The 13,962-nt window shown below is 46.9% G+C and overlaps 1 protein-coding gene across 11 annotated transcripts in view; it reads left to right on the top strand.

Annotated features, from left to right (window-relative positions):
* GTF2I (general transcription factor IIi) overlaps positions 1–13,962 on the top strand; it is a 102,877-nt gene that overhangs the window by 62,969 nt on the left and 25,946 nt on the right. For all 11 annotated transcript variants that reach the window (XM_051841224.3, XM_089321980.1, XM_089321981.1 and 8 more), the window contains 3 exons: positions 5,869–5,979; positions 6,834–6,899; positions 10,651–10,834. In XM_051841224.3, coding sequence (XP_051697184.1) covers positions 5,869–5,979; positions 6,834–6,899; positions 10,651–10,834 — 361 coding nt within the window. The remainder of the gene's footprint in view (positions 1–5,868; positions 5,980–6,833; positions 6,900–10,650; positions 10,835–13,962) is intronic.

Below are 13,962 nucleotides of genomic sequence, written 5' to 3'. Positions count from 1 at the left end.
TTCCGTTTCATAACTATGTCAGTGTGTGTCAGTTGTTTGCCCTTGAACACCTCACAAGCCTCCTCTCTGGGCGGCTCCCCTCCGGGGACTTCTTTCCCGCCCCTGGGCTGCACCACGGGGCCTCCCCGGCCTCCCCGCACCATGCTCAGGCTAGGGGATGGCCTCTACCTGTAGAGGTTGCTTTCTCTGTGTACACATACCCGTGTAGAGCTGTATTCCTGCTTATTTTTTAAAAAGCATTATTTACTTATTTAAAAGTCAGAATGAAAGACCGAGACAGAGAGAGAGGTCTCCCCGCCACTGGTTCACTCCCCTAATGGCTGCGACGGCCAGGGCTCCCATAAACCACAGGTGGCTGCTGAAAGCCCGGCCACAGCGGCAGCCCCTGCCTCTGTATTTTTACAGGAACACCCCAGTGCTTTCAGTGTTCATTGTAAGGCACGTTCTGAAAACGAAAATCCCACATGCCACCGGTTCTGCCCCCCCGCTTCCACCTGCACAGCCACGCGGCTGGTGCCTTGTGTTCGTTTTTCCTCCTCCTTCCCACTGCCGCAGGGCCGAGCCCTCCGTCCCCTGCTGGTGTCACCTCCTCGTCTGGGACGCGCAGCTGCTTGCAGACTGCCCTCATTGCTGCTTTCACCGGATGTGAAAACTGCTCATGCTTGGGTGTTAACCGCAGCGAAATCTAGATCTCTCATTAACATGATTGTGCTAACCTAAAAGCCATTTTAAATTGTTTATTGTCTAGCATTAAATGATTGAAATTCAATTACTTAGTTTGACACCTTATTTACTATGAGAGGATAACATTTTAAGAATATATAAATATTAAAATACTCCAAATTTTGTCCTTTCTACAGACAATAAAATAGTTATCAAAATTATAAGACTGAAACTTTGAGATAGAACTGGACTTACCTATCTTAAAGCTGATATGAAGGCTGTATTAAAGTTAGAGGGCAAACACACGGAGTATGAGACCTTTAAAGAGATACCATGAAAACCAGGAGACCAATGGCTCATCAGTTTGAAGCATGGGTCAGTATTTTCAACTTCAGCTCTTTGTGTAGGGGGTGACAGTCTCATTTCTTAAGACGTGGCCCTGTAAGCCTGACTGACTGTCCAAACGTGTGAGCGGGTAGTACATGTGGCCACAGAGGCTTGCGTTCTGTGTCCAGGAGGCCAGGGAGGTGCCAGGTCCGAGTGCCGGGGTGGACTGCAGGGTCTCCCTGGTGCATGCACACGCACAGAGCTCTGGTGTGAGGTAAGGCTCGCAAGCTGTGTCAGCCACGTTGCAGCACGTGAAGCAGGTAACGTTTATCAGGTGTTCACACTGAAAGGTCAGGTGAGAGCTTACCTGCTCACCTGGTTGGTAGTGCGTGCTTGTTCTTTCTGGAAAGATCAGTGCAGGATGGTAGAGGCCATTTAAGGATCCACAGTTAGCAAGTTAAGTTTTGGTTTATTCTCTTAATGGAAAATACACAGGGATTGGAAAGCTGGTAATCTTCTCTGAAGGCATTGATCTGTGGGGGAAAGAGCTCCCTCATGCAATACGTGTAGTTACAAGGGAAAACAAGGGCCCTGCCTCTCATGAACACGGCAGTTTTAGAAGTTAAAGAACACTTGAAGATTGTGATCTTCGTGTTGTGTAGAAAATACCTGTGCTTGGAAGAATGGCAGACAGTAATATAGCCTGCTGCCCTGGGGGTGATCTTATTCTTACTGTTAAATGTTGTGCAGTTCCCAGACTGTAGAAGAAAACAAACAAGAACTGCTGTCAGCAGCAGGTCAGATTTCCCAGTGTTTCCGCCTGGGTTTCTTCATTTGAAATGACATGGAGTTATGGAGAGGGTGGCGTGGCCTTGACATGTTTATCTGGACACAATGCTGTCAGCTATTTGCTGATGGCGTGTGCCGAGGTGGTGCTTCCCTTGTGACCTCCGTTTGTACTCGAAGTCGCTGTTCATGTTTGAAACTTGGATGCCTTGGTTTGGGAAATAGGCCTTGGAATAATTCGACTGCAGGCCTCCATCTCTTCTGTGTCCCAACTGCATGAGTGGGTTAAATGGCAGTGTGGTCGGATACGCCCGCTTTGCTAAGGGCAGAGAAATTCCCATCTGAGAATTGCTGGCGATGTGTCCTGGGTGCCGATGCAGGGAGCGTCCTCCTCCTGCGTTTCCCTCTCGGGGCGCTGTTTCCCAAGCCCAAGGACGCACCCGCGCTCACTGTGCCGGGGCCCAGCCCTCTGCCCATTCCATAATCTGGTGTTTTTCTGAAACAGATTTTACATAAATGTGTTTTCTGAGCGGTTTTGTGTCTTCCTAGGTGAACTATATGTGAAATTTTTAATTTTCTCCTACATTGTGCTAGACATAAAATTTTCACATACAGTTGGTTCACGTTACCACACACAGCGTGTGTACTGCATTACTGTAGAGTTTGTAGAATCTGTGTAATTCACAGGTTAGCACTTGGAACTTTGTATTTTTAGTTTTTATAGCTGCTGATGGTCACTTAAAGAACATAATCCAGTTGTTAATGTAAAGTTAGGAATTTTAGAGGAGTTACGTATTGGATCTATGAGTGGAAAGTGAGACCCTTTTATTTGAAATTATGTATAGAATGAGGAACAGTTCTAATACCAATAGATAACAGTGCCTGGTTTTGATGTTTTTTTATTTTAACTTTGAATAGGGATAAATTATCTGATAACATATCGACAGTTTGTGGTAAGAATTAGAGTAGTGTTGAAAACACTGTGACTTAGCCTTCCCGTGTTGGGGGTGGGGGCTGCAGCAATGAGGAACGTCAGCTCTGAGGTCTTCTCTCTGTAACCGTTGCACACTGGGAAGCCTTTTTCTAAGTGGGCAGCTGCTGATTGTTTCCAAGGCAGGGAGGCTTCTGTTGGCACCAATGGACGAAGGGAAGAGCAGGCTTTGCCTGTTGTTTTGCCATGGCCCTGCAATACCAGCCCTCACCGAGGGCAACCCTGGAGCTTTGGTTGAGTTTTATGCTCCAAAGACGGCAACGAATTCGATTCTGTGTGGAAAGGATTTGGGGTCTAGAGTTCACGTAGCTCCCTGTACGTTCTCAAAACCAATATAACTTTTTTTAGATCAAAGGTTTATTGGAGAGAAAATCTTACTTTATGATTAAGTACGTAGCTTAGTTACGTGTACTAAGTACTGCTTAGTACTAAGAACTAAGTACTTAGAACTAAGTACTGCTTAGTTCCGTGCTCCACATGCATGAAAACAGCCAAAGTTAGTCAAGAGACTAATTCACAAAATGGACCGTGATTTTAATAGAACATGTAAGGTGATATTTTATCATATAACTAAATTCATCTTTGTATTCATATTTAATAGATTGGACTTTGTTATTGGTCACTGGAGAGAAAATGTGGTATCAGCTAGACCTGTCGTGTTTCATGGACTTTGTTATTTTACACACAGCCTGGATTGACTGCCGCAGCCAGGCCGCGGCACTCGGGAAGAGCTGCCTTGCCGCCTCCCCTTTGCTCAGTCCCGAGCCGTGTAGCTGAGTCTCTGTATTCTGTCTTCTGCGTTACAGCCCGCAGCTGGGCCTCCCTTCTCATTGGATACTCATAAATCAGCAGTGCTCAGTGACTACAGGGGTTTTTAGGCCACATTCACCTACCAGGAAAAGACTTTGGCTTTAGCGTCCGTTGTTTAATATCTGCAAAGAAACAGTAGTATTCAGCATTCATAAACCTCTGTGAGTGTTCACAGGGAAGAGAGTACGTGTTGTTGTACACTTGGGATAGCAGCACACACATTCCTTAGAGTGCCTAGAATCTGTTTGAAAGTTGGAAAATGGGATTTTTTTTTTTTTTTTTTTTTTTTGACAGGCAGAGTGGACAGTGAGAGAGACAGACAGAGAGAAAGGTCTTCCTTTGCCGTTGGTTCACCCTCCAATGGCTGCTGCAGCCAGCACGCTGCAGCCGGCGCACCGCGCTGATCCGATGGCAGGAGCCAGGTACTTATCCTGGTCTCCCATGGGGTGCAGGGCCCAAGCACTTGGGCCATCCTCCACTGCACTCCCTGGCCACAGCAGAGAGCTGGCCTGGAAGAGGGGCAACTGGGACAGAATCTGGCGCCCCGACCGGGACTAGAACCCGGTGTGCTGGCGCCGCAAGGCGGAGGATTAGCCTAGTGAGCCGCGGCGCCAGCCAATGGGATATTGAGAGGTGTATTTTCAGAACTGTGGCCCAAACCTAAGAATGATTCCCAGTGTGTTCCAAAATGTCTCTGCTAAGGTTGGAACCTCAATTTATAGGGCTTTGTGACCATTCTAATCCTTGTGGTATAGTATAGTTTCATAATTGTAAACCCAGGCAGTATATTCCTATGCTACAGGGAGCTTGTTATTTTTAATTTATGGGATTCCCACCCCCAGATTTGAAATGGTTTTCTGTAGTGGCACTCAGCACATCCAGGTTTTTGCCACGTTGAAACGTTGTTAATTTGATGGTCTTTTCCTGAAATAGTAGGGTCCCCTATAAAAGCAGCCTTGTCTTTGCAAGCACACCCGTATGTTGGTGATCTTGGTGCTGTTGTCCCAGTAAGTAATTTCAGGGTGCTTTGTCCCAATAGCAGAGAGCCGGGGCAGAAGCATGCCGCTGTGTTCTGCTCCTGTGATAGGGACTGGTGGAGACGCTGGGTTGCCCCTGGCAACGTTGTCTGTTCTGGCAAGTCTAACCTCAGCGGCACCATCTAGTGATGTGACAAGTCCCATCCCATAACATCCTTGGAGCCTGTTTGTTCGGCTCTAGGAGGAGACTAACAATTCTATCTGTCTGAATCCATGGCTTACTGTGTTTGAATGGTCTTTTGTCATCCCTGTTGTCCTTAACACTAATTATTTTTCGTGTCCATGCCATATTGATGTATTTATTGAAGATTTGTTTTATTTATTTGAAAGAGTTAGATCTTCCATCCGTTGGTTCACTCCCCAGATGGCCGCAATGGCTAGAGCTGGGCTAAAGCCAAGAGCTTCATCTGGGTCTCACACATGGGTGCAGGGGTTCAAGTACTTGGGCCGCCCTCTGCCGCTTTCCCAGGTGTATTAGGGAGCTGGATTGGTAGTGGAGCAGCCAGGACTTGACCAGTGCCCCTGTGTAATGCAGGCTTAACCCACTGTGCACCAGCGCCAGCCAAGATTTTGCTATTTGACCCACATGTCCATAATTCTAGCATTTGGTGTGTTGAAGGAGCATAGCAGGGTTGCATTGCAGATACATCCAAAAAGAGGATGGCAGGGCAGGCCACAGTGTCTGGATCAGTCGGTGCCCTGTGCTCGTGTAGCTGGTAGACGTGAGTTCTCCACACCCTGAGTCCTCAAGTGCTTGATGAGTAGGGTAGCCCCTCATCTGAATGATTAAAGTAATCCTACAGTTGTGCATTTGTGACAGGTACTGGACGTGCAGTTGCCAGTCTCCTTCATTTATGTGCTTGAATTTGTATATGCCTAAAGATTTTTCCATTCACGTTTTACTGTAATTTTAGGTGATGGTGTCCATTAACACTTGTTTTTGGAAAATTTTAAGTAAAATTTTAAGCGGCTACTTGAAAGTTATCCAGAAGGGAAGATGCTAGTGGCAGTTGAGATACACAGACATTGAAGCAAGACAAAAGAAAATGCGCAGGGTACGCTTGAGCCCGTGCTGAGAGCAGGGAAGTCGCAGATGTAGCTGGGAGAAAGCGCGCCGAGAGTGGCCGTGCAGCAGGGCCGCTGGGCCTCACGGCTCGCGGGCCGCGGCGGCTCCTTCGAGTGTTGCACACTGGACGGGCTGTGGCTGGAGCTCATCCAGGCTGTTCCTCCCTAACGAGAGTTTTCCTTTTCAAGATGACGATTATTCTCCACCCACCAAGAGACCGAAGAGCAGCGAGCCGCCCCAGCCGCCAGCCCCAGAGCCTGCCAACGCGGGGAAGCGGAAAGTGAGGGAGTTCAACTTCGGTAAGCGCCGACACCTTGCTTCCTTTTCTTCCAACTCTCCCATTCTTGATTACGGCTAAGATGGCCTTTGCAGGGGAAGGCTGCAGGGTGACCTCTCTGGAAAGCGGGCTTGGAAGCCGCGTCACGGGCAGCGTTTAGACAGTCTCTTCTGAGGTTTCTTACGTCCGGTAGAGACTGAGCTAGTGTTAACGACTTGGTGGTTCCATTATTTCTCTGAACTAAGACTCCCTTTGTTTAAGAACTGTGTCCCAGCCCGGTGTTCTTGTTTGCTTTGTGACTTTCACTGATTGTTTCCCAGTTGACGATGGATCCCTTGGAGTACACTAAATAGAGTATTAGAGGGAAGTTATGTGTGTTATCCGTATTTGGAATGCATAGAACACTTGTAGACATTTTTAAAGCATTCACTTACTATTGTACCCCATTTCTGTCACATTACTAGGTGTAAGCTACTCGCTGTGTGGCTGTTCGTTGCCACTCGGCTACAGATTGCAGCCACTTGTGCAGTCTTACTTCGCCACAACTGAGATGATTTGGTGGAGGCCCTGTGGCCCCTGCGGGCCCCTCTTTCTCTCCCTGACTGGGCTTTTCTGCACTCCCGCTTTTCAGAAAGGGGACACTACACAGAGGGGTCAGTAGGAAGTGTTTTGAGCATAAACTAAGTAATTCTTAGAACCACAAACAAAAGCTCTTATTAGGAAAGCAGTAAAATTATGTAGATTGAGATGGACAATGAAATATTTGGATCTGTAATGTGAAAAATGATTCTTTAGATATTGGGATCTTCCAAAGAACATCCTGTTGTCCCCCAATAGGGATTTATTACTGAGAATTGACTTTGCTTTAATTTTCAGAGAAATGGAATGCTCGAATTACTGATCTGCGTAAACAAGTCGAAGAGTTGTTTGAAAGAAAATATGGTACGTCTGTGCTGAAAGATTCTTGTCCTTTGTTGATGATGTTTACACAGTAGAGTGCCGTTCCCCACGGGCGGCCCGAGCCCCCGAGCCCAGCCCTGCCCGTGACCTGTACCTTCCCTTGGCCTCTCCCTCACTCTTCACAGGGTCTGGAACTAAATTCCCAGCATGCAGACTTGCACGGGTATTTGCATACTGACTGCAGGGTCCTGGACCTTAGAGATTTAATTAAAGATTAATTTCTGAAATAATGGTTTCTCTTAATCTGTGTTAAATCCAGCATTCTTGTTTGCCGTTTTATTTTCCAATTTTCTCCTAGCTGAAACAGTAATAAGCAATTTGTTTATCAAGTGGGCACCTAAAAATAGCAGCAGTCACGAAAAACAGCGTCTGTTTTGCTTGTTTTTTGTTTGGATGACTCGTCTTTGCAGTTAACTGATAATCTATAAAATTGTATGCTACACAGCATTTTAACTTGAACAGTCTATTGTAGTGCTTTCCTGTGTCACTGAATTTTCTTTGTTACAATTTTTATATATTTTATTTATTTGAATGGCAGAGAAATACAGAGAGATCTTCCTTCCACTGATTCACTTCCCCCAGTGCTTGCAGCAAGAGCAGAGCAGGCCAAAGCCAGGCAGCAGGAACTCAGTCCAGGTCTCCCACAGGTGTGTCAAGGCCCACCTGCTGCCACCCAGGGTGCCTTCAGCAGGCCAGCTGGAGGCGAGGCGGAGCTGGGACTGGGGCTGGGTCACAGGCACTCCAGTGTGGGGTGCAGGTACCCTAAGTGGCAACTTACACAGCCACGCCTGGGTTTCTTTAGGTGATGTTGTTAGCATGGTTAACCTTATTGACATTATTTATGTTAATAAACCTGAACCTGTGTTTCTTTATCATAGGTAATAACCTAGCTCTCCATGAAAGTCTAGATTAAATTACTACTAAATAATATTTTCCGTTATTTCCTTAAGTTTCTCATAATGTTTCCCCCCAAAGAAACCTTTTATTTAAAGAATACAAACCTCATGTATCTCATAAGTACCTTAGGAATACAGTGATTCTTCCCACCATACCTGCCCTCCCACCCCCCCCCCTCCTCCTTCCTCTCCCATCCCCAGTCCCATTCTCCACTAAGATCCATTTTCAATTAACTTTATACACAGAAGACAAACTTTGTACTAAGTAGAGTTCAACAAAGTGCTTGAAAAAAACATAAACAACAACAACAAAAACTGTTCAGTAGTCGAGACAAGGGCTGTTCAAAGCCATTGCACCTTGAAGTTAATTTCACTTTTTTTTTTTAAGGAACTTAATTAACTCTAAAGGAGCACCAAAGAATGATACATTTTTGGGAGCACTTAGACATAATTATAATACAACCCTTTGAGGGGAAAGGTCCTGCGTGAAAAGTTGTGCACAGTGACTCTTGTTAATTTAACAATTAAGACTCTTATGTATGATGTCAGTGATCACCTGAGGCTCTGACATGAGCTGCCTAGGCTATGGAAGCCTTTTGAATCCACAAACTCTGTCAGTATTTAGACAAGGCCATAAACAAAGTGGAAGTTCTCTCCTCCTTTCAGAGAAAAGTACCTCCCTTCTTTGATGTCCACTTCTTTCCACCAAGGTCCTTCATGTAGGACATTTTTTTTGCCACAGTGTCTTGGCTTTCCATGCCTGAAATGCTATTGTGGGCTTTTCAGTCAGACCAGAATGCCTTAAGGGCTGATTCTGAGGTCAGAGTGCTATTTAAATTGACTGTCACTCTATGAGTCTGCTGTGTGGGCTGCTTCCCATGTTGGAGCATTCACTCCTTCTTACATCTATCTATTATTCTTACCAGACACTCAATCCTATCCATATGATCACTTTAACACTTATGATGGCATTTTTACCACCCACCCTAACGAGATTTTGGGGTCCCATGGCAAGTTTTCAAACTATACCCTTAGAAGTAAGTCTGTATTGCAGAACAATACAGCTTTACAGTTACAAACTAAAAACACTTCATAATTACAACTTTAGGAACATGGTGATTCTTCCCACCATGCCTGCCCTCCCACCCATACTCCCACCCCTCCTCCTCCTCTCTCTCTTATTTCCACTCTTATTTTTTTACTGAGACCTGTTTTCAATTGACTTTGTACACATATGTTTAACTCTGTTATGTAATGAGTTCAACAAATAGTATATTAAAAACAAAAAAAAAACAAAACAAAAAAAAACAGTTCTTCAACAGTCAAGACAAAGGGCTATTCCAAAGTCATTGCTTCTCAAAGTGTCAATTTCACTTCTACAGATTATGTTTTAAGTACTCTGTTAGTTATCACAGGTCAAGGAGAACACATGGTATTTGTCCCTTTGGGACTGGCTTATTTCACTAAGTATGATGTTTTCCAGATTCATCCATTTTGTTGTAAATGACCGGATTTCATTTTTTTTCTTTACCACTGTGTAGTGTTCCACACTGGACGTGTCCTATAATTTCTTTATGCAGCCTTCAGTTGACTGGCATCTCCAGTTTTTCAGTAGCTTTTCTGTTTTTGGCTTGTGCGTTTGATGAGGCCATTTCCAAGCAAAAGGCAGCCGATGTGTTCTCCGTGGCCACGCTGTGGCGCAGTGGTGGGAGCTCAGGCTTCGCAGCCTTTCTGCGCACCATGGCTCTCTGATTCCTCGTGTGAGAACTGAGAGGCGTGCGGGATGGTGGTGTGCCTCGCAGGCTCCCAGCCTGTGCTTGCTGTCTCTCGTTTCATTCTTAATTTCGTACTGTTCTGAGTAAGAATGGTCTGTTCCACCAATTTTCCTAAATAAAATAAAGCAAAGGTTATATTTTAGACTTTTGTTGTGATTGTAAGTGTATTCAGAGCTAGTGTCTTAGGATAGAGCTTCAAATCGCTTCATTCAGTATTACCGTGTAATATGGTACACTTGGAACTTTAGTAAAGGAACAGGCACTGTGGCATAGCAGGTTGAGGCACCGTTTGGGACATCTGCATCCATACTGGAGCGCCAGTTCAAGTCCTGGCTTCTCTACTTCTGACCCAGCTTCCTGCTCATGTACCCAGGAAGGCAGTTGGATACCCAGGTACTTACTGACACCCATATGGCAGACGTAGGTGGATTTCCTGGCCCTTGGCTTTGGCCTGGCCCGGCCCCAGCTTTTTCAGGCACATGAAAGACACCTGTCTGTCTGTCTCTCTCTGCCTTTCAAATAAAGAAGTATTTTTTTTTTTTAACAAGAAACTTTAGTACAGATGTTAATGTTTGGCAAACAGGTTGTTCACAAAATACCAACAAAAAATAGTGTTGTTCCAGTGGGAGGCCACCAGTGTGCTTAGTTATTGTCACTCTCCGTGCTTTGCACTTTGTGTGACCATTACATTAGTTTACTTTTGGCAAATAGTGTCAGAACATTTTGCAGTTAAGGACAATCTTCTGCTTTTGTTATTTGGCAAAAATAGCCCTTCAGTTAAGTCCAGTATCAGTTACACGAATGTTTGTGGTTTTACACTCCCACTCCTCTCGCATCGTGTGCTGTATGCATTCACTGACGTCGGCTGGCTTCCTAGTGTCCACGCTGCCTGAGATTACCGGGTCACGCCGTGGCCAGTCTGTCTTCTGATTCCGTTATAGCAGTGCTAGTAGAGCTGGCACGGCAAAGGTTAGAGAGCAGTGCGCGTGCCGTCGTTCTGTTCTGCACACTGTGCCTAATGCCTTGTCTTAACGGTGATCCCTTTCTCTTCTGTCCTTCAAGCTCAAGCTATAAAAGCCAAAGGCCCGGTGACGATCCCATACCCTCTTTTCCAGTCCCACGTTGAAGACCTTTATGTAGAAGGGCTTCCTGAGGGGATTCCTTTTCGAAGACCGTCTACATACGGAATCCCTCGCCTGGAGAGGATACTGCTCGCGAAGGAAAGGATTCGCTTTGTGATCAAGAAGTAAGGCTGGTGCCGCCCGCCTCCGCGGACGGACGGGCTTGAGTCCTTGTCGCTACTAGGGCTACGCTGACGCGGGATTTCAGTCGTGTGTCTCTGTTTGCTGCTTTTGAGTGGGTCTGTACAAGACCAGGATGTGACTCCTTGCCCACGTGACCATCATTTTCTTTCACAGTTTTCTACTAAGCGTACTAAAAGTAGTCAGTATCAGTGTCTTATGTTTAGGCCTGAAAGCATTCATTTTTAAAGGTTAATTTAAGAGAGCTCCCATTCACTCATTTCCTCCCCAAGATACCTGCACAGCTGGGGCCGGGCTGGGGCAGAACTGGGAGCTGGGGACCCAGTCACTTGCTGCCACCACCCTGGTCCACCTCAGCAGGGAACTGGCGGGAGCCGGGAGTCAGATGCAGGCGCGCTAGAGTGGGATGCAGGCATCTTAATGCCCAGTGCCTGTCTGCAGCTCAAACGGGCCTGCGCGTAAATGACTGCAGAACTAAGACAAGCCGAACAGAGCACGCTAAGGCTGGAAAGGAAACCGAGCAGGGCGCTCTGCATCCCTTAGCATTAACTTATTTATTTTTTAAGATTTTTTACTTATTTATTTTGAATATCAGAGAGAGAGCTCTTCCATCTGCTGGTTTACTCCCCAGATGGCAACAATGGCCAGCACTGGGCCAGGCCAAATCCAGAAGTCAGGAGCTTCATCTGGGTCTCCCACATGGTAGGCATGGACCTAAGCACTTGGCCATCTGCCGGTGCTCTCCCAGGTGCATTAGCAGGGAGCTGCATCAGAAGTGGAGCGGCCGGACACAGACCAGCACCCGTATGGGACGCTGGCGTTGCGGGTGAGGGCTTTACCTGCTGTGTCTCGACGCCAGCCCCTGTAGCCCTGTCTGCAGTTACAGTAGCAGGCAGCGTGCTTCCTGTGCTTCCTTCCTTCGTTCCTTCTTCTCTCCCCCGAGCTGGGGGTGTGCTGACTTCCACGTCAGGGTGGTGGCACAGCACACTTTTCTGTTTCCTGTGGTGTAATCTGAAGATGCATTAGGCTTATTCCTTTGTAAGACCTAACAAATTACAGTAAAAGGATTAAAGAAGGAGGAAGGCATTTATCAGCTGATTTCAGGAAATGTAGGTAAAGTGAACACTTCCCCGGGAAACGAGTGCTTTGTAGATGTACTAATAAGAGCGAGCAGTTGGGCACAGTTGTCAGGAAAACAGATCTAAAGGGCAGGCGGAAGTTCGGAGTGGAGGAGCTGGGAGGCTGTGAGGAGTGTGCCGTGTGACTCTGTCTCGCGGGAATACAGCTATCGACAGCCTGGGGAGTGGCCTGAGCCCGCCTTGGAGGTGTGGAGCTGCATGTGAGAGGACAGGAGAGGGAGTGGCCTCGTCGCACTTCGGAGGAAAAGCGGTCGCTAGGTTCCGGCCTCCCCAGGGAGTGAAGATGGCAGAGCGGATCACCCTCCCTGAGCCGGACGGACCCTGTGACACTGTCCAGCCGTTCTGTTTAGGTTTAAATGATGCTGGTTGGCTTTCCAAATTCCTGTGGCCAGCCAGTGTTGACAGTTGTGGATGAAGGCCCGTAGATGTGTCTGAGGGAGGAAGAGGCTAGCACTGGGCCTCTCCAGCAGGAAGTAGCAAAAGCTCTCGGGCAGATCAGCCCCGTGCGCGAAGGTCCTTAGCTCATCTGGCAAGGAGTCTGCTTCTGGGATGCCGTCCACTCTGAGAGTCAGGCACATCTGGGAAGCAGAGACAGGAACTGCCTGGGTTTGTCTGGGAAGCAAACCTAGGATTCTGTCAGGTGCAGGCGTGAGCAAGGGAACAGCGAAGGGTGGCTGGGCTGCTAACACGGGTGACTTCAGTTTCAAGTCCCCCCGTACAGGTGGGTCTCTTGTGAGTGATGTGAATAATATGACCTTGAGGTACAAAGGTGAACTGAAAGACACGATTTAAAAAAAAAAAAAAAAAAAAAAGATTTAATTATTTATTTACTTGAAAGGCAGAGTTAAAGAGAGGCAGAGGCAGAAAGAGAAAGGGAGATCTTCCATCCACTGATTCACTCCCCAAATGGCTGTAATGGCCACAGTTGGGCCAATCTGAAGCCAGGAACCAGGAGCTTCTTCAGGATCTCCCATGTGGGTGCAGGAGCCCAAGGACTTGGGCCATCTTTTGCTGCTTTCCCAGGTGCATCAGCAGGGAGTTGGATCAGAAGTGGAGCAGCCAGGATTTGAACTGGTGCCCATATGGGATGCTGGCATTGCAGGCAGCAGCTTTACCCACTACACCACAGTGCTGGCCCCATGAAAAGCAGTATTAAAACAACAGTCACTTCATTCCTGGTAACGCTCTGGTACTGCTGAGAACACGGGGATGCCCACGACCGCCTGCCTCGGTTTGTATTACAGCCAGGCAGACTTGCCCGTCTCAGTTTGCACTAAGAATGACAGGCACTGTTGGGATTTAATTAAAGATGAAAAGAACCCATGAGGTACCTCAAGATTATGGGTAAGCTGCCCTTCACTGAGCAAGCTGTTGCTAACAGGTATTTTTCTTTCAGACACATGGTACTTTTAAGATTTGAGTGATCTGTACTGAAGTTGAACACTAAGTGGGCTGTTAAGAAAGCTTAGCTCCAGCCAGGTCCAGCACCGTCAGGTGTCAGCGCACTGTTTAAGAGCCCCTTTGTGCTGCCATTTTATTACATTGTTTCTTTTTTAACATTTGAATTTTACTTTTCAAGCGATTTATTTATTTACTTGAAAAGCAAAGCAGCAGGCAGAGAGAGAGAGTGAGATGTTCTGTCTGCTGGGGTAGGCCAGAGCCAGAGCCCAGAACGCCATCCTGGCCTCCCGCCCAGGTGGTAGGGGGCCTTGTGCTCCTGAGCTTTTTTTTTTTTTTTTTTTTTTAAGATTTTTATTTATTTATTTGACTGGTAGAGTTACAGACAGTGAGAGAGATAGAGACAAAGAGAAAGGTCTTCTTTCCGTTGGTTCACTCCCCAAATGGCCGCAATGGCCGGAGCTCTGCCAGTCTGAAGCCAGCACTAGGTTAATCCTCCGCCTGCAGCACTGGCATCCCATATGGGTGCTGGGTTCTGTCCCGGTTGCTCCTCTTCCAGTCCAGCTCTCTGCTGT

The sequence above is a fragment of the Oryctolagus cuniculus genome, chromosome 19 (assembly GCF_051225735.1).
Source record: "Oryctolagus cuniculus isolate XC-2025 breed Fujian yellow rabbit chromosome 19, ASM5122573v1, whole genome shotgun sequence".
Classification (NCBI taxonomy): Eukaryota; Metazoa; Chordata; class Mammalia; order Lagomorpha; family Leporidae; genus Oryctolagus; species Oryctolagus cuniculus.
The sequence above is the reverse complement of the archived record's forward strand: the minus strand, read 5'-3'. Positions and strand labels throughout refer to the sequence as shown.